Below are 27090 nucleotides of genomic sequence, written 5' to 3'. Positions count from 1 at the left end.
TTAAATTGTAAATTTATTAGCCATTTACCTATTAAATCAATTTAGAACATTTATAAATAACATGACCATTTATTAAAAAATTATTTTAAACTCAAACTGACTAAAATGTTAACAAAGAATTTTGAACAACAAATTTAATTATGTTTTCTCAGATCAAAATTTGCCATTATTAACCTTTTACAGCTTTCTGCAGGTACTATTGCCAGAGAATTTTCTTTCGTGGTACAGTCGTATGCGATCTTTTTAATTTAAGCATAGAGATGGAAGTTTCAATGGTAACAAGATTGTAAGGATACCAGAAGAAACAGGAAATAATAAGTTCAAATTACATTGTTTTCTTCTTGTTATTCTATCACTAGTTTCATTTTCTACAGCTTTTTAATGTTAAGCTTGTTTGTTTGAATTTGTTTGAAATTGCGGGCAATATTATTAATTTTTTAACTAAATACTAAGTAAAGTGCCTCTGCTGTGAATCAGGGCTTTATTTGTTATGTAATACAGTGATATTGTTTAATTTTTTTAAGCATTTAAAATATATAATTTTTATTGCAATGATTTTAAAAGTTGTGTGTTTATGTTTTAGTGGAATTAATATTTTCATCGATTAAGCTTTTAAACATCCTCACTACACAATAAATTAAGAACCGTTTTCTTTTTAAATGTATTTAGATATTTATATTTTAATATTCATTTTCAATAACAGTGAGGTGGTTAAAAATGTAAGTCTTTTTGTCTGGATGTACAGTTAGTAAATTTGTTTTAAGTGCCAGGGTTAATCATATAACCGCGAAACCCTGTTTTGTAATAGTTAGTTCAGCTGCAACTTTTCCATTACAATATAAATATGCTTATCAAACTTAGATTACTATTATGCTACAAATTTCTTTTCTACCTGCTGATGATTAAAACTGGTACCAATTCAATAGCATTGTTTTTAAATAAAAATTAATCCGTCAAATTAAAAATAGTTGACTACGAGGATAGTAATAACAACATGTATTCATGTATGTGTCAATGGTTATTTTTATGTGTAAATGGATATTTGCTTATTTTATATATATATATATATATATATATATATATATATATATATATATATATATATATATATATATATATATAACACAAGCAAATAGCTAACTGCTTCAGTTAACATGACAAATTAATATGTTAGCTTGAACATTTCTGCCGTCAGTCACCTAAGTAAAGTCTTGTTCTTGCACACCTTGTCCTATATATTTAAGGATTCCCTTTGGCAGTAGGTGCTGTTGGGGGTTGTGATGTTGTTATGGGTGGAGCTTGAGTAGTGGCTGAACTAGTGCTACCTTGACTTGTCACGATCCACACTAAAAAATTAAATATAATAATATTTACATGGAATATAGTGATTCTAATAAACAAAATATAATTTCAATGAAATATATATATATATATACATATATATATATATATACACATATACGTTTATATATTTATATATATATATATGTAATTGTGATAATATCTATTTATGAGATCTACAAACATAAATTTTTTGAAATTTCTACCCCACCAATACATTTACGTGCAAGTCTACATAACCAAAAACAGCTCTCTCAAAATTTAATAATATGTATTAATTGTGTGCACTTGGCAGCGCTTATAGTGTTTCAAATGTTATTAAATATTAAAAATAGTTCCAGTTTTCATTAACTTCATTTCCAATTGACACATTTTGAATGTAAGATTAACTATTGTGGTTGTTTTAACCTACACTTCTACTGATGTTTTAATTAATTTGTGGATGTCCACATGGACCTGCTTATACCCAACTCCATTTATAGATCATAAAATGAAAAACATTTATCTATATTTTATATATACATAAATATGTACATGTGTATTCATTTACAAAAATTATACATAATGATAGCATAATACAAACTGATATACTTAAAAAGAATAGAATATTTGAAAGTAAATAAATCACATGCTATTTCCTTATGCAATATCTCAAAGTGCATATGAGCATGATACAATCAGACTTATCTTGTCAAATAATAAATGCAGTACTGATTAACTATAACTTTATAAAACAAAACATATCCTGACGATCTATAAAAAAATTACTAATCTGAAAACTGATACATCTAAGGTATATCAAACAAGACATCAATAATCATGTGCAACAAGCTGTTTTATACAGGGTTCGTACACTATTTTGAAAATAAAATTCCAGTTGTTTTTTTTTGGATAAATTCCAGATTACAGATAAATTACAGATAATGTGTTAGCCACAAATTTATAAAATGTGTACTTTCATTGTAAGTACAGTATTGTGACCTTTATTTTAGGAAACTTATGAACTTTCTCTAGCCAAATTGACTTTTCTAAGGTTGCCCAAAAGATTTCATGAAAGAAACTGCATGCAAACCACTTTTAAGATTAGACAAATGGCTTTTTAATTCATTGTTTACTCGAGAAATAATGATGTCATATTATTGGGTGTACTTTCCCGGCTTTAGACTATTTCTTACTATATGTTCCATGTTACGTCATGTTTTATTTTCCGTATTACTGTGAATGTTCTAACTTTGCTTGTGTTTTCTCTATAGTAAAAGCATTCCCAACAGATACATAGACAGATACACAGACAGCCAAACTATTATTATAGATGTTCTGAATTTTCAGAAGAGTGCGCATCATTTTAGAGTCAATGTTATAAAAGTTGCAAAAAACAAGATAAAGAAAGGGTTAGGGTTACACCTAGGGTTAGGGCTGGGGTTAGGGTTAGTGTGGGGGTTAGGATTAAGCTTAAACTTATTTCTACGGTTCGGGTTGGATTTAAATTGAGGTGAATGCTTAGGTTGAGGCTTTTGCTCAAGGTTTGGTTTAAGGTAAGATTAGGCCTATAGTTAGGGTTAGGTTTGAGGTTTGGTTGAGAGTTAGCTTAAATTATAGTGTTGGATTATAGTGTTGGATTTAGGGGTTAGGTTTAAGATCAGGTCTTTCAAGCTTGAGGGAACGGGGGGGGGGGGGGGTAATTACCTAGGGGGTAAATATCTTAGACCGGAGATTTAGTGGTGATGATGCAAACAGATAAGCAAAATCCAAAGCCATACGTTTTACAGCAACTGGAATTTAGTTTCTTTAAAAAGCTTTCAGAAACAGCATTAGACCAGGTTAAAAAGTTGGTGATCCCACAGTGAGCAATGTTAGTATGCTTTGGTATCACCCTGATGGTACTCTCGAATACAAACTTTTTAGAGATTCTTGTGACTGGAAAGCTTTGCCTACTCATATAAAAAAACATCCTGAAACCTGTAGAATGGCTCCCCAGGTACATAAACAGTAGACTGATCAGCAAAAGAATGTTTGCTGATCTATGAAGACTATTTTGCGTTAAAGATGTTCATACATACCATGCCATTTTATTTGAATAAACGTTGACATTTTTAATAAAATATATTAGATACTAATAATAATGTAAAAATAAAAGCTGTAAGGCTATTCACATGTTATCTCTATCTAGTATTATTTGTATTATCAAGAAAAACTATTGCCTTAATCAAAATAATTTTTTTTTTATCAGCCAAGTCATTTGCGAAGTAATTTATTTAGGATATCTTTTGCCTACTACGTATCTATATTAACAAAGTTTTTTTTTCCTTATTAGACAAAGTCGAATAGTACCAAAATGTACCATAGTGACATAGCAGAAGTAATACCAAAGTTATTCAGTTTTTTTCAGTTTTCTCAAAACATGAAAAAATGACTTAGGCGTTTGTGTTATGACCGTGACGATATTTGTAATAAACTTGGCAGATGCAAATTTTTCAAAGAAATCGGGCCATTCATCAGACAAATCTTTAACTCTGTTCATTCAAATCATACAAGCTGTTTCTGAAGAATATAAACAAGAGAAGTGGTTTACGTTCTAAACCAATATCTTTAAACGCAAATAAAAAGCATTGTAACAATACATTCCTCTCCAACCAAGTAGCGAATAATGTCATTTTTAATTTTTTAATGTGGAAATGATGAGAAGGTACATCAGAAAGCTAAACCTTTCTCCAGTTACCATTTTGGGTGGGTCACACACTGTGAAAGGCTCACACAAATGTTACACGCCTAACGCTTGAGTGGAACCCCCAGGGAAAGCGGAAGAGAGGGCGCCCAAGACAGACCTGGAGGCGGAGTCTTCTTGAAGAACTGAAGCCAACAGGGATGTCTTGGGAGATGTCAAAATTAATAGCCGAGGATTGGAAGAAATGGAAGGAAATGGTGGAGGCCCTATGCTCCATAAGGAGCAAGGAGGACTAAGTCAAGTCAAGTATGTCAAGTATCGTAAAGTGACAGCTAGCTGGGGAAATGGCTACCATGGGGTTGTGGTGGAGAGGGAAGGGGTGATAGTACTGCGGGATGGGAGTGAGGTAGTAGCAGGTGGGTAATGTATTAGACCCGTCCTATTATACATAGGTTTATTTCTAGGTTAGTTGCTGACATGCCAATAACATTTCTTAAATGTTGCATGTTCTCTAATTTTTAGATAATTTATTGTTGCATTGTAGGCACCATGGCTACACCATTGTCCTTTAAATAATAAAGCTGCGCGACTACTATCTACGATAGGCCGTTTAAGGGGGTAAAAAAAACTTTTTTAATACTGGTTAGAAAACAGTTATTTCTTTACAGCTTTATTAAAATACATCCGCATATGCATTTCCACTAAAAAAATTGTGGAATGATCTGGGTAACCATGATAACGGCAGCCATCTTGAAAAATTAACCCCCTCATAGGTTTTCCACCATCCATAAAATATTATATTTTATGCCCAATAAATAATGAATTTATAATCTTCTTCCATATTTTGGGGTACTCAGCTAAAAATTTTAAGTGTATATATCCTTCAAAATAATTTATTATGAATTTTCAAAATTTGTGTCCGTTCAAAACACTAAATTTTGGGAATTTTGGGGCAAACTAGTGTTTTTTATGGACCCACAATTTGAAAATGCATAAAAAAATCGTCAGAATTCCAAACTTTTGTGGATGTTATAAATGGATGACCAGTTAAGTAGGCCTATAAATGTATAAATGTTGTGATAAGTGGTAAATAACAAAGATGTCACTTTTATTACTTTTAAATTAATTTAGTTTTTCTCTAAGCAACTCTTCTTGGAGATAAATAATAATTGAATTTAACTTCAATTAGAGAACACGAGCCAACCCGCGGCGTATCATACTTTTCAGTAATTCATACTTTGTGAATTCGACAGTACCAATGCTGCCACTGAAAATATTTGCTTTAAAATACTATCAGGACGTTAACCCCCCCCCCCATTTCCCCCAACCCCTACCCCCCTGAAAGCAGCCTCCTCTTAATTACCTCCCCTAAGTTTAAAATAGTTTCAAACTAAATTATCTGCCCCTAGTATGATTCACTAAACCCGGCTCTATGATTGTAAACATTTAGTGTGAACCACAGCTCACCAGACCATGTGGGGGTGGGGGAGGTTGATTTATGCCTAGTGAAGAAGAGAGGGGACTGCAAGGCGCACTTACAGCTTGTTTTCTAGCGTCTCCCAGAAGAGAATTATATATATAGATATTAGTTACAGATAAAAAATGAAGAATGTATCCAAACCAAATTATCTATAACAGACATTAAAACTAAAAAGTAAAAAGCAAGCCTGGTAAGGATGTAATTCATTTTCACAATGGAAAACGAGGAAGAAAGCCTCAAGTGAAACATTACTATACAAATTAATATTGGTAACAGACATATAATTTTTTTTTTAAGTAACTTTTCTCAATTATTTTAGTTGTTTCAGTTGAAGACAGAGATAACCATATGCAATCATTTAACAAATATTTTGTGGAATACTTAAAACTGACAACAATACCACTGAGAATCAAAACATACTTTACACAAAAAGCCTGTGAAGCAACAGGAAATTGGTTAGCCTTGTGTCACCCATACTGTAAGCATATTCAAAGCAATGTTAAGGGGGGAGGGGGAAGAGAATAATATTTAATAAATTTCCTTAACACTACTAATAGTCACTAGTCTTGATATCTTGCTTTACTTATGTACTTTTTTGCTGGGGCTTATATTTTCAATTGAAATTGTTATTTACAGTAATGCTTTATATTTTAAAAATCACATTTGCATTTTAAAATATTGCAAAAAATAATCAGTTCCTGATTAATTTACTTTTGAACTTTATATGTCTTTAGACACCATTTCAAATTTTATTTACTTACGCTTTTATGTTACAGTTAATAGAAATTTAAAGTTTTTGAAATCAGCATTATTAACACGAAAGAAAATATCTGAAAGGTAACTTTATTGCACTCCTGCAACAAAGCAATAAATCTTTTAAGTAATGCACTTTACATTTATACCTCTAGTTGAAGTATAAACAATTGTACCATGACCATTTTATTAGTCCTAAAGCAAGATGCAAAAAACAAAAAGGCCACTTCCATATACCTAAATTTAACACTAATTTAACATTCGGATACCATATGTCACGAACACAGACAGGAAAGAAAGAGCTGATTAAAAATTATGTATTTGGAAATATCAATTGAATATGAATTATGGGGACGTAAAAAAAAATATGATTTATTAGCACTGCTAATGGAAGCACATTAAAACAAAATTCTAAATCAAATTCCTTCAGAAAATTGTGAAATATTTGAACAACAGTTTAATAAGCCAATGAAGTAAATTTTGGAAAGATCTCTTTCTCATTCGAAAGTCATTCTGAAAAATATTATTTAATATCTAAACAAAAATACCAAATTTTTCCACTGCTGGAAAAAGGATGCAAAATCAGAGATATCATTTTCAGGTTTTTCCAGGTAGAAAGTGTGCTTTTGAAGGAGATTTTAAACAATCTGTTTTTAGAATTCACTACAAAATAATTTTTGTGGGAAATAAAACAAATACAAAAACCATTTAAATTATAACTTATAAATTAAATGCACTAAAAATGAGAAAATGCTTTCTTTAGAACCATTAAAGTTAAAGAAAGCAAATTAGTTTATTTTCTTATTTTCTGTGCATTAAAAAGTTTTTTTTAAATTTGTTCTGTAGAAGTAGAACCCATTTTAATTTCTATCCCAATAAAATAACAAACTTTTTTTTATAAAGTGAGTACAATAACATTTTAAATTTTTATGAAGCAAAGGAGAAAAAAAAATAAAATAAAAAAAAACTACACTTACCAACAATAATGATAATAATGACAACAACTACACCAATAAGAATAAGCCACATCTGCAAAGATGAAATTTATTGAGCAAAAAAAAAAACAAAAAAAAAACATGCTAAACATAAAAATATTCAACAAAAATTTGGTGTGAAATATATATATCTATCTATCTATCTATCTATATATATAAAAAGCAATGTATGTGTGTCTGTCCTTTATGCATTACTACACCTCTCATCACATCGCGGTGAAACTTTGGGAAGATGTTGAGAATACTCCTAGGGAGGTTTTTGCGCAATAAAAATGTTTTCAAATTCGTAGGGGTGACGCCCTGGCAGGGTGCAATTATTATTTTCTCTATACGTAGTATATAAAAATATAAGTCGATTGCCGTTTCACACCGTTCATGCAATCGCCAGCAAACTTTGATGAGTTGAATAGAACACTCTAGAGATGGGCTCTGTAAAAAAATCATTTTTAATTTCGCAAGGGCGGCGCCACGGGAGGGTGCGATTGTTCTGTATGTACGGTATATAAAAATAAAAGTCAATTTTAGTTTATCACCGTTCATCCGAAAGCCATGAGACTTTGGAGAGCTGATTAGAACACTACCTGGAAGGGTTCTGCAAAAATATTTTTTAATTTTGCAAGGGCGAAAGTCATATGCGGTTCGACACCTTTCATCTGAGTGCTATAAAACTTTAAAGAGTTGATGAGACAGAGAATACTCCCGGGAAGGTTTCTGTTAACAAAATAATTAAAATTTGACATGAGCGGCGCCCAGGAGGGCGCTATTTTCATCAATACACAATTGATGAGGTGACAAGGAAATCCCCATGCTTCCACTGAGAACTCTGGCTCCTACTTCATTTTCAAGAGTGAAATACATTAAGGACAACTGGCTACTATAATTATTCATTAGATAGGTGCGTGACCTAAAGCATCTCGAGCTATCCGTAAGCACTTTGTCGCCTACATTTGTTTAAAGAGCACCCTGCAATAGGGACACTGTGGCACACGACATTTGGCTAAACTAAACCGGAGACGCACTCAGTGCCCCTGTAGTAGTACAGCTATTAACTGCCAACAATGCCCCTGACACCTGGGCAGTCACTGAATTGTGTTCTACCTCACTATTATGGAAGGTGATTAACGCAAGCTCAACTTTTTTATACAGCATGCCCTGGGGCGCTTGGGTGGTAGTATGGACTTATGCACCCAACACCTCTGATCCAAGAAATAAAGCCCAGGCTTTGTTTATATTTACATGACTCTGTGTTAGAAAAACAAGGTCAAGCATAATAATTAGTATTGTGTTGATGAAATCCTAAAAATCTTGCGTCACTGTGTGTGCTGAACAAAATAGCAAACAATGTGTGTATAATAGTGTGGAATATTAGTAGTTTATAAATTCATGTGTTTGTTTTTTTTTTGAGAAATCGGAAATAACGTAAAGTACTACTTCCGATCAATGGAAATTATTCAAAATTTGATAGAAGACAGAGAATTAGATCTTTTACTTATAAATGTGAAATTTCGTTTATATATCTGAAACTGTACAAGTTATATGGCTTTTGAAAAACCAAACGTAGAATAAGTTCCACTTCCGGTTACTTGAAACAAGCTGAAAAGTTGATACAGAACTACAAATTTGATATAATACTTTTATATGAAATTTCATCAACCTAGCTGTAATGGTACTCAAGTTATCATGTTCACTGACATACACATATACATACACACGCAAAGACGTACAGACAAAATTTCAAAACTATGTTATACCGACGTCAAGATTTTTGTAAATCTCTATTTCAATTTTTTGTATGAATACATTGCTTCCTCTATACGAGAAAGTAAAATTTAAACATGAGAACTGTAAATTGAATGTTGTCATGATGACTGTCATTGAATTTCCTTTCTCTTGAGATCACAGAAACCAATGACGGGTACGCTAGTACAATTATATATATAATTGAATGGATGCGTGTGTGTCTATTATGCATTCGTATACCATTCATTCCATTGCCATGAAACTTGGTGGTTTCTGCCATTAAAAAATATTTTAAATATCAGATTGGCGTCGCATCACCTGTTGTGTGCACATGGGGTGTTACTTGAATCAATGGTAAATCTGCTCCAGGACATGTAACCCCTAGAAACCTGCGTCTACGTTAGTTTTGAAAAGCACCTTTCACTTGAGTTGAGGTGGGCTACTACAATCAATGCCTAAATTGCAATAATGTAACAGGTGGCTCCCAAAAATATTTAAAGGGCACCTGGAGACTATTCTGGGTAATGGCCATTGACAAAAAATTCAAATTGGCTGATGTTTTTAGTTTCCATTATTATTAATACAATAGGGGCTCCAAACACATGGATTTTTTAACGTTATTTCCTTAAAAAAATTTGATGTTAATACATGTGCATGCTTTTTTAATTATAAATTAGAACATTGAAAAGTCAATTCATCTATATATATAAAAATTAATGTGTGTGTGTGCGTTGAAAACTTTGGGAAGGTTCCTGCGTAAAAAAAAATATTTCAATTTCGCTCAGGCGGCGCCCCATTAGCGCTATGATACCTATGTTCATTTTAAACAGTACAATAGACTATGGATAAGATTGGGCATCATAGTCGTTCAATAAACTGAATCAGGAAGTCCACCAACGCCCAGTTAGGGTGTGATTCTGTGCACAGGGCTATCAGTTGAGCGCTATAGTGCCTACTTTATTTTAAAACAGTGCGATAGACTATGGATAAGATTGGGGTATTATAGTCATAAGTAGATTAAATCAGGCCGGTCCGCCTGGTGCAATTTGACGCCCTGGGCTATTAATTGAGAATTGTGGTGCCTATGTTCAGTTTTAAGGAGCACCCTACAATACTGACACAGTGACGCACAACATTCATTGATTAAACCTAGCGCACCCTGCGGTAATGTAATGGACTCCCGGGGCATTCACCTGGTGTGTTCTACCTAACTATTGCAGTGAGTGATTAACATACACTCAAGGCTTTCATAGAGCCATGGGGAGGGGGGGGGGTGCTGGGCGGTAGTGTAGGTAAACCTGTGCCCAGACAATATGATCCAAGCACAGGCATTGTTTTAATTGGTAATGCATTGATGAAAACGTAATAAATTTCGTCAGACTTCCTTCTAACATGCTAGTTGTAAGATAAAATTGAAACTTGCAATAAAGAGAATATGAATGTGTCATTTTAAATTACAGCAACAGATCAATACTAATCTCTAATAATCTGTTAAGAGTTGAAATTTTGTTAAGTGAAATATTTATTTATTTATTTAATATATTAAATGAAATATTTATTGAATTTCTATAATTATTTTAATCATTTCTTACTAAAACAGGATAAACAACAACAAAGCTAAACTAGTATTTGAAGAAACACATAAAAAGGCCACTACAAAAATATAAACCACAACATTGCAGACAAAAATGTGATAAAATGAAGGCGACAGGAGCTATGCACCTCCACTCACCAATGATTATAATGACAATAATGCCGATGATGGCTCCCAAGATTAACATCATCTGTAGGTGGTTTTATAAAACAAGTTTAAATAAATTATACGGTTTATAGATAAACACTACTTTCAATGAAGGCATAGTCGGATAGTAGAGCAAAAGACTGCCGACCAGAAAGTTCGGATCTGTAGGATGTCTTTTGAGTCCACCCATTTCTGATGGGCACTTGACAAACAATAGGGAAAGTAGAGGTGCAATGGACAGGTTCAAAAGGGAAACTTATAGTTATTTTTAATAAATATATGTTCCTTCTTATTTTTTTTATTTTTAGAAGTAAAACCAGAATCTTGGCTAAATACGAGTGTTGGAAGTAAAAGTAATAGATAATTTTTCTTACCTTGCAATTTTTCCACCAATATTTTCTTTTCAACTTTCCAGCACTTGCTTCAAACTGAGATGCTCCAGCTTGAAGTGCTTCTGAGAAAGTAAAAATAAGTGATCAGTGTACTTTTGGTAAACATTAATGTTTCTATAAATATTGGTATTGGATTTCATAATTTTTTTTATTATTCACTTCTCAGGATAAAAACAAAATATTTCACCAAATAATGACCTTTCATAATCTACTAGTGTACCAGTTGCTCATGTAGCTGCCATATCTGAAGAAAAGGACACTTGGTATATCATTCAATCGATTCCAATGATGTATTTCTAAATTTGTGAGATAACTTTCTTCCCACACCATCAGTGTACAATTATCCCCTTCAACTAGGGTGAAGTAGAATACCCCTTGTGAACTGCATAGATGTACAGAGTGTCGCAGGGCTTTTATAGGTTTTTAGTTTTTTTTCCCCCACAAAATCTATGGTGAAGAGGGTTCTTTAAATTTTACAATCTATATTATCACTTGTTGCAACAAGTTCAATGACATTTATAATTACACTAGTGTGCCATCCCACGCCGTCTGAAAAAAGTCTGACAAAATATATAAGAAGCGTTTCATCAATGTGTTACCAATTGTGTATTTTTATACATGTGACCTTTTTTCTAAAACTGAGATTTAATTTTAATTGTAAACAATGTCTGCACTTGGATAATATTTATCGGGGCACTGGTTTACCTACAGCACGAAATCCTTGAGTGTACGTTATTCACTCACGGTAATAGTGAGGGAGAACACCATTCGGTGACTGCCCAGGTGTCAGGGACGTTGAGGGGCGCTTTTGAGAGCCCCCAGTTACACTACCAATGGGCTTTTTAAAACTAACATAAGCACCCTGGTGCTCACAGGAGAACCCAGAGCCCCAAATAACATGCTGAAACAATGATGCAGATTGCACCATTCGATAAAGTGACAAATTAACAGGATTCTTTCTTTACCACGTAGAAAAAATAATTATTTGACATGATATAAACATCAGCGTGACTGATGCAATAGGTAAATTTTGCTTTAATAATGGTGTATTATTAAATGCTCGATCTCAATTTCTGATTGGATAGTTTAAAAATAGATGCTAATTGCATCATTTGCAAAGTGACTAAATTGTACAGAAGTATTTCCTCACGTTACAAGTTATTTTTAAAAAGTGTGACATTTATATTTTAGATTTGAGCTGCCCTCCGACACTTCAACTTTATACCGAAATATTTTCATTATTTTGAGAACTGTAGGCTTTGGAATATTTTTATGGACAAAATGAAACAACTCAGTTTATCTAACCTTGGTTAATTTATCTGAATATCCAAAAAAATATTATTGCAGGGCCCTCAGCGGCCTATGTGAGCCTTTGGGGGTGTAAATTTTTGTTAGCAGCCGAATCGCACCCTACCAGGGCCCCTGGAGGACATGCATGATTCAATTCATTGTTTATCGCACAGTTTAGAACAAGCGCAGGCACCATTGTGCTCACGGGAAAGCCCAGGGCACCAAATTGAACCCTGCAGGGGCGCCATGGCACACGCCTGGTTTGATACTGCGCATGATTTAGTGTATAGCCTTTTTTTTAAAAAGAACTTAGGCGCCATAGTGCTTGTAGGTGCTTTGGGTCATGCAATCTATGGGGCGCCAGTTGAAGTTTTAATGCTGAATATAGTAGAACCCTTACTGGCTATACAGGATGCATGAATGACGGATGCAAAGTGCTAACATAGCTGTTCTGGAACTCTGGGTGCCAAATTGTGTATTGACAAAAAGCGCACCCCCGCGGGTGGCGCCCATATAAAAATTTCATAGAAACCTCTTAAACTTCTTAAAGTTGCATGGCACTCAGATGAACGGTGCCTAACCATATCCAAATTTTTTTTTATTATAATCTGTATATAGAGAAAATTTGCCCCCTCCAGGGGCGCCGCCCTTGCGAAATTTAAAAATGATTTTTTTACAGAAACCTTGCCTGAAGTGTTCTAATCAACTTCCCAAACTTTAATGGTGATTGGATGAACGGTGTCAAATCATGATCGACTTTTATTTAAAAATACCATATATATAGAAAAACAAATCGCACCCTGGCGGGGCGCCACCACAGCGACTTTTTTTTTAACGCAGAAACCTCCCAAGGAGTATTCTCAACAACTTCCCAAAGTTTCATAGGATGAAAGGTGTATTAATGTATAAAAGAGACAAACAAACACACACATTTCTCTTTATATATAGATATATATACTAGCGTGCCCATCTCAAATGTTGCTGCGGTCTTTAAGTTTACTAAAAATTAAAGAAACACATTATGAAAGTTATGACACAAGCTGACCCATGGCGTAATATACCCAGCTATTTAGTTGTTTTATTTTCTACTTTTCAGTTCTTAATAGTTAGTTAATTTGACGCTATCCTCCCATTTATGGTGTCTCACATGGTCCCCATGAAGACAATTATATATCTATCCATATATAAAAGCAATGTATGTCTGTGTGTGTCTTTAATGCATTACCACACCTCTAATCACATCGCCGTGAAACTTTGGGAAGTTGTTGATAATATTCCTGGGAGAAATATCTGCGGGAAAAAAATTTCAAATTCACAGGGGGTGGTGCCCCGGCAGGGGGGGATTTTTTCCTCTTTATACAGTATATATTAAAAAAGTCCTTTGCGGTTTGACACTGTTATTTAAAAAAGATCCTTTTTAATTTTACAAGGGCGGGGCCCCGGGAGGGTAGATTTTTCTCTATATACGGTATATAAAATTAAAAGTCTATTGCGCTTTGACACCGTTCATCTGATCGCCATCAAACTTTGAGGAGATTAAAACATTCCAGGTGAGGTCTCTGGAAAAAAATTTTTTGTAATTTCGCAAGGGTGGCACCCCAGGAGGGTGAGATTTTTCTCTATATATTATATATTTAAAAAAAAATGAAAGTTGGATGCGGTTCGACACTGAATACTCCCGAGAAGGTTTCTGGGGGGGGGGGGGGGGGGGGGATTTTGACAATATATAAGATGGGCCGTTACAGTCGCCCACTGAATTGAATCAGGAGTGTCCGCCGGTGCCATTTGGCTATGAACAAAAATTTCAGTTTCAGCCCACAAAGGCTCTCATAGGCCGCTGGTGGCCCTGTAATACACTTTATTTAAAAATCAGAAAAATTATTAACTGGGATGTTTCTGGGATGTCCATAAAAAAATCCAAACAGTTTCGTCACTTTGCGAATGATGCAATTAGCATCTATTAATTTTGCTGTCTCCCAAGACATGCCTGTTGGCTTCAGTTCTTCAAGAAGACTCTGCATCCAGGTCTGTCTTGGGCGCCCTCTCTTCTGCTTTCCCTGGGGGTTCCACTCAAGTGGTTGGTGTGTAATATTTGGGTGAGCCTTTCGTAGCGTGTGTCCCACCCAGCGCCACTTCCTGAGCCTCCTTATTGGCACAGCCATAGGATCCAGCCTTGCTTTTCTCCATAATTCTTTTCCGTACAGCAGAACTGCCTTGACATTTGAGTTTTATATGTGGTAATGGAGATGGCAGAACTTTTCCATATGGGTCGCAGAACTGTGAAAGCGCAGCAGGCTCAATTAATTTTAGCACGCATGTCCTCCTCTGTGCCTCCCGATTTGCTGATCTTGCTGCCAAGGTAGACAAACTCTTCCACATCATTTACCTGTCTTCCGTCTATTGTCACTGGGGCCTCCTGGTTATTGATAATTCTCATCACTTCTGTCTTTTCTTTGTTGATCTTGAGACCTACGCGCTGAGAGATGGCTCCGAATGCATCAACTTTTTCTTGCATGTTTTGTAGCCTGTGCAAGAGTAAGGCAAGATCATCTACAAACTCCAGATCCTCTAGTTTCCCCATGAGAATGTACATTTTTACTATAACATATTTATCATTGTAATATGGAAATATGATTAACATTTACTCGAATCACTTCACATATTAATTAAGCGAATGTAATGCCCCATGTTATCCATTGTTATCCAACAGCATGCCTGTTGGTATTATTGGAATTCGTGGCAACAACACATGTTCACCCTTGAATTTTCCAGTCATCATTGTGCATTATTTATTTTACTGCAAGTCTTGTACCGGTGCACAGTCGTGGTGGATTTATATTTCTAAGGAGAATGATAGGCACACCAAGTTTCAGAATTAATATATGCGATGGCATACCTGGCAAATCCAATGAATTTAAGAATTCTGTCGGATAACTGACAACTTCTTGATTTATCACAGTGTTATTGAATGGTGAAATTGATGGCGTTGACATCGCTGTTTGTAGCAGCTTATATACCTCGTTCACTAAACCACTGATAGTCTTCAAACTTCTGTGAGATATTTGTGAAAACATTTTCAATAAATTCGTCTTGACTTGATGTCATGTTGCAAAAATTTTCTGGCAATGTGATATATTGTGACAATCTGTCACCTGTCATCTTCCTATTCCCAATATCTAGAAATTGCTTTGCGAAACGTTTGGCAGATGCATCATATTGAAGTTGAACATGCATGTTGGTTTTCAAGGTTAATTTCTATACATTTTGCCATAGAACAGATGATATGAGCTGTGCATTAAGCTCATTTGCGGATGTTGAGTGTGGTATAGCTGTCATAGTTTGTCTAAAATTAGTGCTCCGCCAAAGGGCTGTCCATTTTTCCTCAAATCTTGAAGTGTGTGGTCAAGCACTTCCAATGCTTTTTTTGTGCGCCCATTCCAGAATGTTTAAAATATTTCATGTAGGCGCCTCAATGGAACGGTAATTTTAGTGCTGAATGAGCTGTTCGATCAACATCCAAAAGTGTTGTTGTAATTCCAGATTATGCAATTGCCAAGGCAATTATATTTCTGATCGAACATACCTTCATTTCTCAACGAAAAGACTGCAGTTAAAGTTGTTTGCGGTGGCGACAATGCTTTTGTATGAACATTTTTCCATTGTAAAACACACACACTGTCCATCTTGAAGATGAACTGCCAAGTGAACAACAGGTGGATGACGTTCATGACTTGGAAATGAGAAAATCCGCCAAATACCTAATTTACTAATATAGTGTTCAAATTGAAACCGTTTCATTTCATCCATTGGTGCAGATGGATTTCCCGCTCCAAAAACGGCCATATCGCTTACTTTGTTCACATATTTGCAAATATATTTGATAGATTTCACTGAATTGCATTTATGTGTCCTTAAAAGTCTTTGAGAGTAAAGGGTAATACGACACAATCCAACGATCATCAACAATGTCATTGTTGTGCAATTTTAGAATGATGACGTTGACACCATCCTCAGTTACTCGCCGACGATATGTAGGATAGTCATCATTTCTGGTGATACCCCGGCGTGTAAGTCTTTTGGATATCGTTTAGTACCATCCTTTATGCACTGAGAAGTGTTGTTGATCGCACCACATGGACCATGTTTTTTGAAACCAATTCGAATAAACCTGGATCAAGGTTGATATCTGGAATCTCTGCTGAAATTATTATGTCAATTTTTGTCAATTTTGTCGGGCATAATCAACTAATCAAAATATGCTAATGTTGCAAGCCCCTTTTCTGCCATTCAATTGAATACATCCAGCAGCGTGTTTCCCCATTAACATGATGTTTGACGATGAAATCAATCAAAGATTTCAATTTTTGTTTGAAGACACGTGCGATGATGTCATGACGATCAGCAGGTGATGAATAGGTCTGGACGGCCTTATGCGCTAACATAGGTCATCGCATCCTGCATGTACTCATGCAAGTGCAGTGGGCTTCCTGTAAATGTAGCTGGCAAAATGACCATTTTCCCAATATCATTGTGATTGGTATCGGTGGTAATTGCGTCATGTAGATAGGTGTACTCTTCTGGGCAAAGTTTGGCTTGATTCAGTAGAATAAACAGAAGACGTTTTCAATTTTAGCATACATGTCGACAATGTACTGATGAAACAATTGCCGACATTTTAAAATGTGATTATCTTGATTTTTCTAGAATCATTAAATGATAAGCATAGTACTTCATAGCACTATTTTTTCTATTTGTCTCTTCATTTGTTTCGGGATTTATCATTACTTTCTTGTATATACGAAGTATAGAGAAAATCTTGTAATCGTGCAAAAAAAATCGAGATTTGTAAATCTCGACGTTTTACACCTCACTGATACGGAAAAACATAATTTTGCAATCTTGTCCGTATGTCTGTCTGTGTGTGTGTGTCTGTGTGTAAACACGATAACTTGAGTACCGTTACAGATAGGTTGATGAAATATCAAAATCGTAGATCCTGATCAACTTTTGAGCGATTTCCGATAACCGGAAGTGGTACTTTCTCTACTTTCAATTTTTCAAAAGCCTATAACTTGAGTACTGTTTAGGATAGATAAATGAAATTTCACATGTAAGTAAAAGATCTAAATCTCTACCTTCTGTCAAATTTTGAGTAATTTCCGTTGACCTGAAGTACTAATTTACGCTATTTCCGATTTCTCAAAAAAAACGCATGTAAATTTATAAAGTACTTTCTATGAGATTCTATTCTATTTTTAAAAGTTTAAGTAATTAAAAATCATGTCTATATTCCAAGTTATATAAGAATATTCGATAAAGTTTAGGGGAGATCACTCCCGGTTTATTTTGATATTGAAATGATACCTATCTTCCCCTTGCCAAAAATTCATAGGGTATTGTAAAACATCATAAGTTGGTGCATTATATTGTACTCATTATGTTAATTAACCCTAAGCCCCCAGAGCTAGAATAGTGGATATCTTAACTGGAAAAAGGTTCACAAGAAACTTGAGACTAGTTTTGGGCGCCTTAAAACTAGACCAATAGAATAGGTGAGATTAGGCTAGATTTATGCATAGTCTAAAACTCGCGATATTTGAGGAAAGAAAAACAAATTCCCAGCTATTACGAAGATTTCCCGCTTTTCCAGTCCAGGAAATTTTATTTAAAATTCCTGTTTTATTCAGGTTTCCAGACTCTGTGGGAGCCGTGCTATTTGCTTTATTTATAGGTTAGTAGGTAGGAACAAATCAAAAGATGTAGTCAGACCAATAAGAGAAGCAAGTCATAGAAAGTTTAAATTAGAGAGCATCGGTAGTCAAGAATCTGAGTCAGTCGAATATTGAGGTTATAGTCAGCAGTTAGATAGCTCAACAGTTGAGATAAAGTCTCAGATCAGTAACGAGTACCTGATTAGAAAACAGTGTCGCAGAATATTAGATAGAATAGATTGATGTGATTTGTGAAAAATAATCACTATATTGTTGCCATGAGTCTCGAGTTGCTTATAATAAGTAAACAAAATAGCAGACTTAAGAAAAAGTAAACAATCCCTGTACATACATCTTTTGAGCACCACAGATGTTGCCATATCAAATGAGATCTACCAGAAATAGATTTTGGAGTGCATTTTCCTGACAAACTAAGTAGGTTGTTTTACAAATATCAACTGGTTTTCTCATAAAATATCAGATTGGTAGTTGTTTTAATTATAGGAAGCTTCAAAACTGCATATAAAACAAAATCAGAGAAACATGCACAAGCTGTGAAACAGTAACAGCTGAAAAGTCTTAACTACTGATTTGTATTGGAGCACAAAAATGGATATGCCAGTGCTAGATGTAAAAAACATTTTTTTACAAAGTGCTACACTAAACTATTTTACAACAAAGAGGGCTGATTTTATTACCTGCTCTATCATCAAGTTGTGAAATTTTCTGGTCTCTATCCAGAACTTTCTCTACATTCACTCGCATTATATCTACCACCTGTAATACACAGAAAATGTGTTTAGTGCCTATTAATATTAAAAAATTATTCATTCAAATTACTTAAACGATTTCAAACATGCCAGTATTGTATAAAAAATGTGTCTAGGTTGGAGACTGAGTTAATATATTAGAATAACATCACAGGCTCTGAAAGGCATTGTGTCTTTTTCAACACATAACTGACTGCCCATTTGATTAGTAAAACACAGCTGGCCAGGTCATTTATTAATGATGTCCACACTGGTGCAAATGAGTTTTACAACTGAGAGAAAAAAAATCAAGGATTAAAGCGGGAATACTGCACCACAAGAACCAGCAAGACTAATTTTTTTTTACAATCAAAGCCCTAATAGGCCTATTACAGTACCATTCCTGGTTGGCATGTGGGTTCACAGTAGACTTTATATTTCATCATCGCAGCATAAAAAAGGATTTCTAACTAGAAAAAGCTACCCATCAGATTCTAGCCTAGATACCAAACTCAGTACTTAACCAACCACACAATCCACACATTAAAAATGTATAAAAATATAAGATATGAAATTCAAAGACTTGATGATTTTTTAAATTTTCTGTTGATCCACCTAGCCTTTTTACACACACTTGACTGACCTCATCTACTTGTGCCTGTGTCTGTTGCAATCTTTTACTTTGCTCTCGAGGAGGCTGCATGCCTGGGCCACCTGGTCCCGCTGACCTGGATGAACAAAATTTGTAGTAAACAGCTCTAAAACAATTCTACACCATGAATGTAATATCATGCTAAATACAAACTTCTCCAGCTTCAGTGGCAATAAATCCTCCTTTAATAGTCATAAGACAAAAATATTTTTAACTACATGTCAAATAATTTGTGAGTAGATTTAGCTATTTAACACATTTTGTTCTTTAACCTGCTACTAAAATGATTGCCTATTACATATGGATATGATCAATCAAATTGTAAATTGGGATATGAAAAGTACATTTTTAGATAGTATTATTTGAATCATTATGGTAAGTGACCAAGATTATAAAAAGGTATAGATGATGTAATAAAAGATGAATTGCTATACATTAAGATAACAAAAAAAGAAATTTTACTGCACAAGAGTTGACAAAAATATGTTAAACAAGTCTATGTACCCTAGCCCAGGCAATAGTGGTAGATTTTGAGTATACTTTGTTAAGTTGAATGTATTAGTTTTATGAATATGATACTGCAAAACATACAGAAATTGTAAACTGTGATAATAAAATTCATGTCGTGTGTAAATACATCCAGCAAACAGAATGTTTATTTTACTATTCCTTCAATATTTTATAAATAAATTTTTTTTAGAATACTTCTTTACAAAGTACTGTGTTCGTGTTTTTAATTTTTAAGTTGTCTTAAATGCCATTTTCTCAGAAGCTTCCTTTTTAGTTTTTTTTTTAATTAAAAATTTTGATTATCATATTTAAATTAGATCAGGAAACATTTACACATGTGAAAAAAGCAATAAGATATTTTTTCTGATTTAGCTGAACAAGTCTGCTAATGGCAAGATGGGAGACTTGTCTGCATTTGGATAACGGCGTGCAAAAAACACTACATTTCAAATATAAGGGACACTTTAGAAAACTAGTTATAAAATAAATAGCAAGTACAATCAGTTCACTAAAAAACGTCAAATTTGCAAAAGAGTATAGTATTCGTCACTAGCCACAAATTTACTAAGAAATTTTTAAATTTTTTTTTATCTTGAAATAAATATTTGAAAATTATTGTATGCGACTGCAGGCAATCATGTTTATAAATGTCAAAAATAAATGGACTATTTATGCATATATATATGCATACATATATATATACGCATATATATATATACGCATATATATACGCATATATATATACGCATATATATATATACACGCATGTATATGCATATATATATATATACGCATATATATACGCACGCATGTATATGCATATATATATATATACGCATATATATACGCATATATATAGGCATATATATATATATACGCATACATATATATGCGTATATATATATATGCGTATATATATATATGCATATATATATGCCTATATATATATATGCATATATATATGCCTGCATATATATATGCATATATATATACGCATATATATATAGGCATATATATATATATACACATACATATATATGCGTATATATATATGCATATATATATGCCTATATATATATATACGCATATATATATATATGCCTATATATATACACACGCATATATATATATATATATATATATATATATATATATATATATATATATATATATATATATACACGCATATATATATATATATATATATATATATACACGCTTATATATATATATATATATATATATATATATATATATATATATATATATATATGCATATATATATATATATGCATATATATATATACGCATATATGTATAAATATATATATATATATGCATATATATATATACGCATATATATACGCATATATATATATATATACGCATATATATATATACGCATATATATAGGCATATATATATATACGCATACATATATATACGCATATATATATACATATATATATACGCATATATATATATACATATATATACACGCATATATATATATATATATATATATATATATATATATACACGTATATATATATATATACAACTATATATATATATATATATATATACATATATATATATATATATATATATATGCATATATATGCATATATATATATATATGCATATATATATATACGCATATATGTATAAATATATATATATATATATGCATATATATATATATACGCATATATATATACGCATATATATACGCATATATATATATATACGCATATATATATACGCATATATATACGCATATATATATATATACGCATATATATAGGCATACATATATATACGCATACATATATATACGCATACATATAGGCATATATATACGCATATATATATATACGCATATATATACGCATATATATATACATATATATATACACGCATATATATATATATATATATATATACACAAGCATATATATATATACACGTATATATATATATATATATATATATATACGCATATATGTATAAATATATATATATGCATATATATACGCATATATATATACGCATATATATATATATATATATATACAAGCATATATATATATACAAGCATATATATATATATACAAGCATATATATATATATACACGTATATATATATATATATATATATATACACATATATATATATATATACATCCAATCATGTTGAACAGTTTTTCTACAAGGTGAACCAACAAAATTATGACACCAAAAAAATTAATACAGCTTAAGATTTTACACACAAAATGACCACAACATTTAAAAGGGGTACTTCCCAGTTGAGACAAAGCATTACTTTTTTCTTGTTTGTCACTAATTGCAAATCTTTTGTAAAAACAATTCATGTTTAGGCAAAGGTAGTATCAGAGATATGACAAGATATTGAGAAAAAAGGATTTTTTTTTAGACAAGTGCTCAGTATGTTCCACTAATTTAATGTTTAATATAGCTAATATTTTAAATAAAAGAAGTTTGTTACTATAAAATAACAATGAATTATGAAGACCTGTCTAATTGCAATTTAATGTTTACTTTTTAAAAAATATATTGTATAATAAAACCAAAGTGGAAATGAACTTTTATTTTAACATTAAGCTGAAAATTTTAGTAAATGGGATGGAAAATGAAGTTCAGATTAGCTGCAATTAAAATGGGGTCTGATGTTTATTTTTAAAAGTATTTTGGAATACTTGGAAAACATTTGAACCAAAATTAATCATTTTGATAGCCAAGCCAACATTTTTTTTAAAGCTTTTCAAATAGCTGAAGATTGTAATTTTAAAAAGTTGCATTTTTCCTTCAATTAACAAGACATAGTGGGGGTCATGGTGAGTTCAATGTTAGCTTTAAAACATTAGTAGGCCTATATAGCATACTACCTAGAAGAAACATTTCTATTTAAGATTTACCAAAACTTAGAAAATTGTTTTGCTCTTGTTCCTGGATTAATGGCATACTTCAACAACACATTATAAAATGCAATCATCTTCATGTTGTGAGCAAAGTGTCTGATAATTATGGGAGCAGGACATTTCCCCCAGAATAATTACCCCCTTATAAATTAGGACATTACACGCAGGTCTTAGCTTAAGGTACAGTTAGGGTTAGGTTTTAGGTTAGAGTTAGGGCAAGTGTTACTGTTGGGATTAGGTTAGGTTTAGATTTGTCTATGGATGGTGTGAATACTTAGGTTTAGGCTTTTGCATTAAAATTAGGGTTAATGTCTAGAGTTGGGGTTAGGGTTAGCTTTAATTATCGGGTTGGAGTTTGGGGTTAGGTTAAGGGCCAGTACTTGAGCTTGGGGGAGGGGCGAATAGACGGGGGTATTGTTCTAGGCCCAATCTATCTATCTATATATATATATATAAAGCAATGTATAAGTGTGTGTCTGTTTGTTTGTCTTTTATGCATAATTACACCTTTCATCCGATGGCCTGAAACTTTGCGAAAGTTGTTGAGAATACTCCAAGGGAGGTATCTGGGAAAAAAAAAAATCGCGCGGGTGGTGCCCAGTAGGGCGCGATTCGATTCTTCATTCGATTGCCATGAAACTTTGGGGAGTTGATAAGACCACTCTGGGGAAGGTTTCTGCAAAAAAATCTTTTTTAATTTCGCAAGGGCGATGCCCCAGGAGGGGTGATTTTTCTCTATATAAGGTACATAATAAATAGAAGTTGGATGCGGTTTGACACCTTACAGAGAAGATTTCTGTGGGAAAATTTTTTAAAATTTCCTACAGACAGCAACAGGAAGGGTGCGATTTTCATCAATACACGGTTTGGCGCCTGAGCGGTTATGTTGGCACTTGGCATCAATTAATTGGGCGTCCTGAAAAGCGGGTAAGGGGTTGTTGAGAATTGTCATGGGTAGGTTTGTGACAAGAAGAAAAAATTTCAATATCGCATGGGTGGCTCTCCAGTAGGATGCAGTTAGGTGCCTGCGTTATCCAGTGACCACTATGGCTCCTAAGTTCATTTTAAACAGTGCGATAGATTATGGATAAGATGTAGTATTATAGCTGTTTATTAACTCTTTAAGACCGTAACGAAGCTCCCAGCGTCTGATAAAATTTTCTCTATTTAATCAGTAGTTTTTAAGAATACAAGTTTTTAATCATAAATCTAGGTCATGATAACGCTAGAGCAGCCATTTTTCATCGAATTTATTTCTTGTAGTTTTCTTGTTATGTTGATTTTGTATTTTATAGAATTTTTTTATTGTAAAACCACTAGCAAAACTGCATTTTTTTAACATTGCAAAATGCTGCTCAGCGGCTGCATCCGAGCATTTAGGTCGCCACGTAATAAAATTAACCAAAATTAAAGTATTTATACTAAGACTAATCTGATCCATGATTTTTGTAGAAAAATGGACATACTTTCGTTTCCTATTAATTAGAACTCATGAGAAAAAATTCTTATCATTAATTTTCCCAACAGAAGCAAATTTTTTGCCGGAAAAAATCAACTCTTTATTTTTTTCTTTTTTAATACTAAGTAATCATCTTTCTACAATAAATAAATAATTACTTAAAATGTATAACAGTGTGAAGGGCCATTCAATTACGATAAATTTTTTAAATAAATAATGTGTGTAAAAAGACACTTTTCGTTTAGCTGCAGGGGTACTGAAAAAAATGAGTGAAATTTTTTTTTCGGTAAAACGTGAAAATAATTACGGGCTTAAATTAATATTGTCACGGTGGCACATGACATTTGATGATGAAACCCAGCTAGGGACTGTTTGAGTCACCACCATGGTAACGTAACCTTGGCTGCCAAGAGGGCCCCTCTATGTCCCTGACATCTGGATGGTCGCTGAAGTATTCTACCTCACTATTATGGAGAGTGATTAACATACACTCAAGGTAGTGTAGGTAAACCTGTGCCCCGGCAAATATGATCCAAGATATATAGCACAGGCATTGTTTACATTTAACCCTTTGAGCCCGGGCCCCCCTGGCCTGATTTCTCCCAGGCCCAAACCAATTTTCACTTATCTGCTTCTAACTTTGCCTATAACTTTTGATATGTTTGCGATAATCAAGCCACATTTGAGATCAAGGCTCAGCATCAAACAAAAATTCAGCAAGATTCGTAAATTCTTGTTTTTTTTACAAATCCAAGATAACGGATGGCTGCCATCTTTGATTTCTTCAAAAGCCTACAACTTTTTAACCGTTTGAGATATTTTGGTATCCAGGCTTTATTTCTTTATTTTTTTTACAATGTATGAACATAACAATGTATATAAAACAAACACTGTTGATGGCTGTTGCTCAGTTTTTCGATTCGGCAGCATTGCTTAAAAAAAAAATTTAAAAATAATTTCTAAAACAAAAGTTTGAACTTATAAAATATTTATATACCGATAATTGTTTTATATACTTACTAAACATAATGACAAAACCAGAGTAACTTACCTATTTACTGTTATAATAATAATAATTATAACCGAATAATAAAATATAAGATAACAGATTTTTTTGTGTTGACAATGTACTTTACAAAATGCAAACACTTGCACCTTTCCCCAAAATCTATTTTTAGAATCATAATCCCGCACTTTTGTCTAATTTTAAAGCCGATTTTCTGGCTTGTCGGGCTCAAAGGGTTAAATAACTAAGTTTTAGAGACTAAGATAATACGTCCAAAAATATTGGATTTGTAACGCATTGATGAAACCCTCTTAAAATGTTTTGTCAGACATTATTCTAACCCCGCAACACACAAGGAAAGGCACGCAAGTAATTATATAAATTCTACAGCTATTTACTGTCTTTGAAAAATTCTGATAAGTGGGTGATAAAAAAATTGACAAACATTATGCATGCCAGTGTGATGTGTATGTGATGGTGTTCTAATAATACAATGATAGACACATTCAGGGAACAATGCTTATGAATAATTATTTTTTTTTCTTTCTACAAAAATATGTGGATTACACCCATAATATACCCAAAGGTTGGTAATCACTATGTATGATTACAATAGGCTAGAGATTTTTGTGACATTTAAACATTGGTATAGTAGTATCTCAACATACTAGATTTTTTTTAGATATAGATTGAAATGTTTGTCAATCCAAGCAAAACTTGAGATTGAGGAACCAGATCAGGTGGTTTCTCAGTTTGTTGAAACACCTCTTTAAGGTCCAGCATCAGAACTATTTATTGACACTTGCTTAAATCATTAATGTAACGTTCAAGAAAGAGCAGAAGAAAAAAATCTACGACAGGAGAAAGTGAGGAAAGTATGTGAAAAAGAGACCAGTAAAGAGTAAAATTTCCTCAAGCTTACTAAATATAAAATCATTGAAAAAAAGTTATTTTAAATAAAAATAATGACTTCTCATTAAGAAACAAATGGGAATTAGATGGTTTTATATAACCTTTCCATTCTCAATGCATGAAAACAGCTTAAAGTTCTACAACAGTTGGTGTAAGATTGGAAGATTGGATCAAACATTTTCACGTTATTTTTTTAGTATCAATTATTTTCTATTTATAGACATATGAAAACAAATGTTACATTCTTGGCCTAAAGGGCTATTATACGTCATCAAACATTCCATATTAAAACTTTGTTAAGTTGTACATGATTAATGAGAAAATGTTTTCCTATTTAAGTATATTTTTGCTATTTTGTCAGGGAGAAAGGGTGATCACTGGAATCTTGATAATAATTCTTTGAAAGACAAAACAACTTAATTAAAAGTCTTTTTTTTATACAGAGAACCCGGAAATGTTTTTAAAAAATTATGTAAATCAGGAAAGTGAAAAAATATGTATATATGTATATTGCAACTCTATATACAGAAAAATCTCTATACACAGAAAAAGAGACAATAAGATATTTTATAGATAAATATATAAAATGAACAACCACTGGTGATAGTATTTAAAAAATTGCATTCCACATTGTACAAGACTTTGAAGCATTCACAGAAACAGATAACACCATAATAAATTGGTTTTAAAAACATTAGTTAAATACTTACGGTGGGCCACCAGGCCCTGCCTGAGGGTTAATTGAAGCAGCC

General features: G+C 32.8%; 1 protein-coding gene across 4 annotated transcripts; it reads right to left on the bottom strand.

Moving 5' to 3' along the window:
- On the bottom strand, window positions 1-27090 carry LOC131935682 (synaptobrevin; the record flags this gene model as incomplete). Of its 4 annotated transcripts, none has more annotated exon segments than XM_059292207.1 (7): window positions 1176-1346; window positions 7217-7268; window positions 10707-10758; window positions 11090-11169; window positions 18807-18885; window positions 19501-19585; window positions 27049-27090. In XM_059292207.1, coding segments are annotated over 7 exon segments (415 nt in total), but the record flags the coding sequence as incomplete, so codon positions are not given.

Source organism: Physella acuta, unplaced genomic scaffold (assembly GCF_028476545.2).
Source record: "Physella acuta isolate Inbredline_101_S28 unplaced genomic scaffold, ASM2847654v3 ptg000153l, whole genome shotgun sequence".
NCBI lineage: Eukaryota > Metazoa > Mollusca > Gastropoda > Physidae > Physella > Physella acuta.
Note: the sequence above shows the minus strand (reverse complement) of the source record. Positions and strands in the feature narration are given on the sequence as shown.